This window comes from Ornithodoros turicata, chromosome 1 (genome assembly GCF_037126465.1).
Source record: "Ornithodoros turicata isolate Travis chromosome 1, ASM3712646v1, whole genome shotgun sequence".
NCBI lineage: Eukaryota > Metazoa > Arthropoda > Arachnida > Ixodida > Argasidae > Ornithodoros > Ornithodoros turicata.
Window position 1 is genome coordinate 102,611,053 of NC_088201.1, and position 2,469 is coordinate 102,613,521.

Consider the following 2,469-nt stretch of genomic DNA (forward strand, 5'->3'; position numbering starts at 1 on the left):
CATCTTTTACTGTGCTTCCCAACAATAATTCCAAAAAAGCTTCCACAGGCCTTGGTTGCCACCTCCCATATCTGTCACGATAACGTCCACCTTCAAGGATATGGCCTCACATTCTCTGATAATGTGAACGATAAAGTCCTTCACAGTCTGTGCGTGGAACGAATTCCCTAAGAGATGATTGGCAATTGTCTGCTTCCAGCGTGTGCTGATGCCACCAAGCATAAACACAAGTCCGTGGGTGGCAAGGGTGTTAGCTGGCAGCGTCTCGTCTGCCAGAGGAATGGCGGGCGATCCAAGAACTGAACCAGATGATGGGTCGTAGACCAGGCCTGGTGACAGCTGAATCTCACCAAGCATGAGGGTAGCATGCCGCTCCTCTGGTGACATGAGATCGACCTGCACAGGGACGATAGTACACTCAGAGGGATGAAAAAGATCCATGTGTGCAAAGGAAGTATGCTGAAGGCCAAATCTCCTACTTAAAAAATGTAAATCTACCTTCAATCCAAGGGACCTCATGATGTCGTTCAGCAGCCCTGGTTCGAACTTGTACATTTCCAGGTGACGTTGCAGAGTGCGCTCAGAAGGCAAGGGTTGTCCAAGTTCTTTGACAGTGCTGTAGCCACGTTTTCCACAGGATAGTCTAACTTTTAACGACTTTATGAACGCCTTCTTTCTCCACTGAACCCCCTTCATTGTCAGCTTTTCGAGGCACTTCAACTGGTCATCATTTAAATATTTCTTTAGTCTTGAGACAATACGCTTGTTTGCAAGAAGTGCTTGGCACCTCTGTCTATGTGCAAGGTTCAGTCTTCGTCGCGCACCTTGAACTTGATCTTCGAGTTGCTGTATCCTGCTCAGAAATGCGGCAATGTGTTGAAGCAACTGCAACAACGAAAAAGACAGGCCAACGCATACAAAAAGTTAAAAACCGCTTTGGAACAACATCATAAGCATGTACTACGGGCTATATTTTTTACTGGGAAATTCATTTTAACTGTGGAACATGCACGACAATGAAAAAGGCTATCTGGACTGTGAAGACTCACCCGTCACTGCATTCTCTGGTCCTGATATGGGTGTTTCGGTGCACAGTGTTGAAGCGTCGTTACATGTGTCCATATCCTCCTCGTGCGAGACTATGCAGTGAAAACAATAATACAATGAGTGCATCAGTTACTGCACCTGAAGGAACAGCATTTATCTATATCTCTGCCAAAGGTGCTGTTATTCTCAGTGTCTAGAAATCCGTCAGGCGCAGCTACGTAGAGCATACACATATAGCTTAGACTCACACAAAAGAATCGTGAAATGTAAGGCACTGCACTTACCAGTCTTTTCCACTTCACACGTGGTCTCTGCCTCCACACTGGCCGTGGTAGTGACTGCAAAATATGCATGAGAAGCATCCGTCAAAGTCAAAGGAGTGAGCACACCGCTATACTCAATTCAACTAGCATGGCAAACGACATCCTTTTTTTTTAAGCAAAGTAATGTACATATACAAAAAGAGCTTGGTCTGATCTTTTTACATACCAGGATTGTTTTCTCTCAAACGTTTGCACGGCGGCTTACGTGTCTTTTCGACTGGCCGGTGGGAAAAAATGCTTGGTACAGCATTCAACTTCAGCTTTTTCTCACCAGTTTTCGCGAGAATGAGTGGCTCAAATTGGTCCACGGTGAAATGGTCCTAATATAAACGCTGAATGTAACATATCATATCAAACATCTAAAAACGCAAGACGAGAGACTGCGAAGAGCCCAGGCTGATCATCTGAATTTGCAAGCTTGCTTGGTAAGGTAAACTGATCAAGCAAGCTTTTAGGCAAAATCCCACGCATCCCAATTACCATCGCGTCCCTCATACCTGCCGGACTGCAAGCGATTAACTCCGAAAAATCAATCACATGAGCCATGACAGAATATTAGCACCCCGTTTGAGACTGGACATCTGAGACCGAAATATAGCTTTGCGAAATTACGAGCACACACGGCTTACCTCACAAAGTCGGGTATTTTCAGTTGTTGTGAAGTTCTTTCGTCCTATTCTGTGCAACCACACTTTTCTTCTAATATTGTTGGCTTTGCTCTGCGGCATGGCAAAGAGTTTCTTCCCATCTTCTGTTCGGTTGCGGCAACTTACTGCGCAGCAGCCAGGCATGTCGGCTTTCCAAACAAAGTTTCAACTTACAGGCACATACCGAAGATCTGACTCGGTTGAAACGATGCAGCTAATCTGAGAGTTACCGCCAACTGGCAACGAAGACTTCGAGAAATACGCAGAAAAGAGCTCACAACAAAAAGATCAAACAGCGTGGCACAGCTGGCCGCAACTGCTGGAACGCTTGAACGATCATGGCGAACGGAGAGGCGGGGCAGGTCACAAGTTACAAACCGGTCTATCGCAGAGGTTGGCGGCTTCCTCAAAGTGCGTCGCTACGTTTAACAGTATAGAGGGGCTTTATACGA

At 46.0% G+C, this 2,469-nt stretch overlaps 1 protein-coding gene across 1 annotated transcript; it reads right to left on the reverse strand.

The window, feature by feature from the left end:
* Positions 1 to 506: 506 nt before the first annotated feature.
* On the reverse strand, positions 507 to 2,161 carry LOC135380834 (uncharacterized). Its single transcript, XM_064612520.1, has 5 exons — positions 2,144 to 2,161; positions 1,537 to 1,690; positions 1,332 to 1,385; positions 1,050 to 1,139; positions 507 to 853 (listed from the first exon to the last, which is right to left on the reverse strand). The coding sequence occupies exons 1-5, from the start codon at positions 2,159 to 2,161 to the stop codon at positions 807 to 809; spliced, it is 363 nt and encodes a 120-aa protein (XP_064468590.1). The 3' UTR covers positions 507 to 806.
* Positions 2,162 to 2,469: the final 308 nt, after the last annotated feature.

Coding starts and splice junctions, on each gene's coding strand:
- LOC135380834 (XM_064612520.1), bottom strand. Junction 1,386..1,536: donor TTTGAGAGAAAACAATCCTG/GTATGTAAAAAG, acceptor CATATTTTGCAG/TCACTACCACGGCCAGTGTG. Junction 854..1,049: donor ACCAGAGAATGCAGTGACGG/GTGAGTCTTCAC, acceptor ATTTCTGAGCAG/GATACAGCAACTCGAAGATC.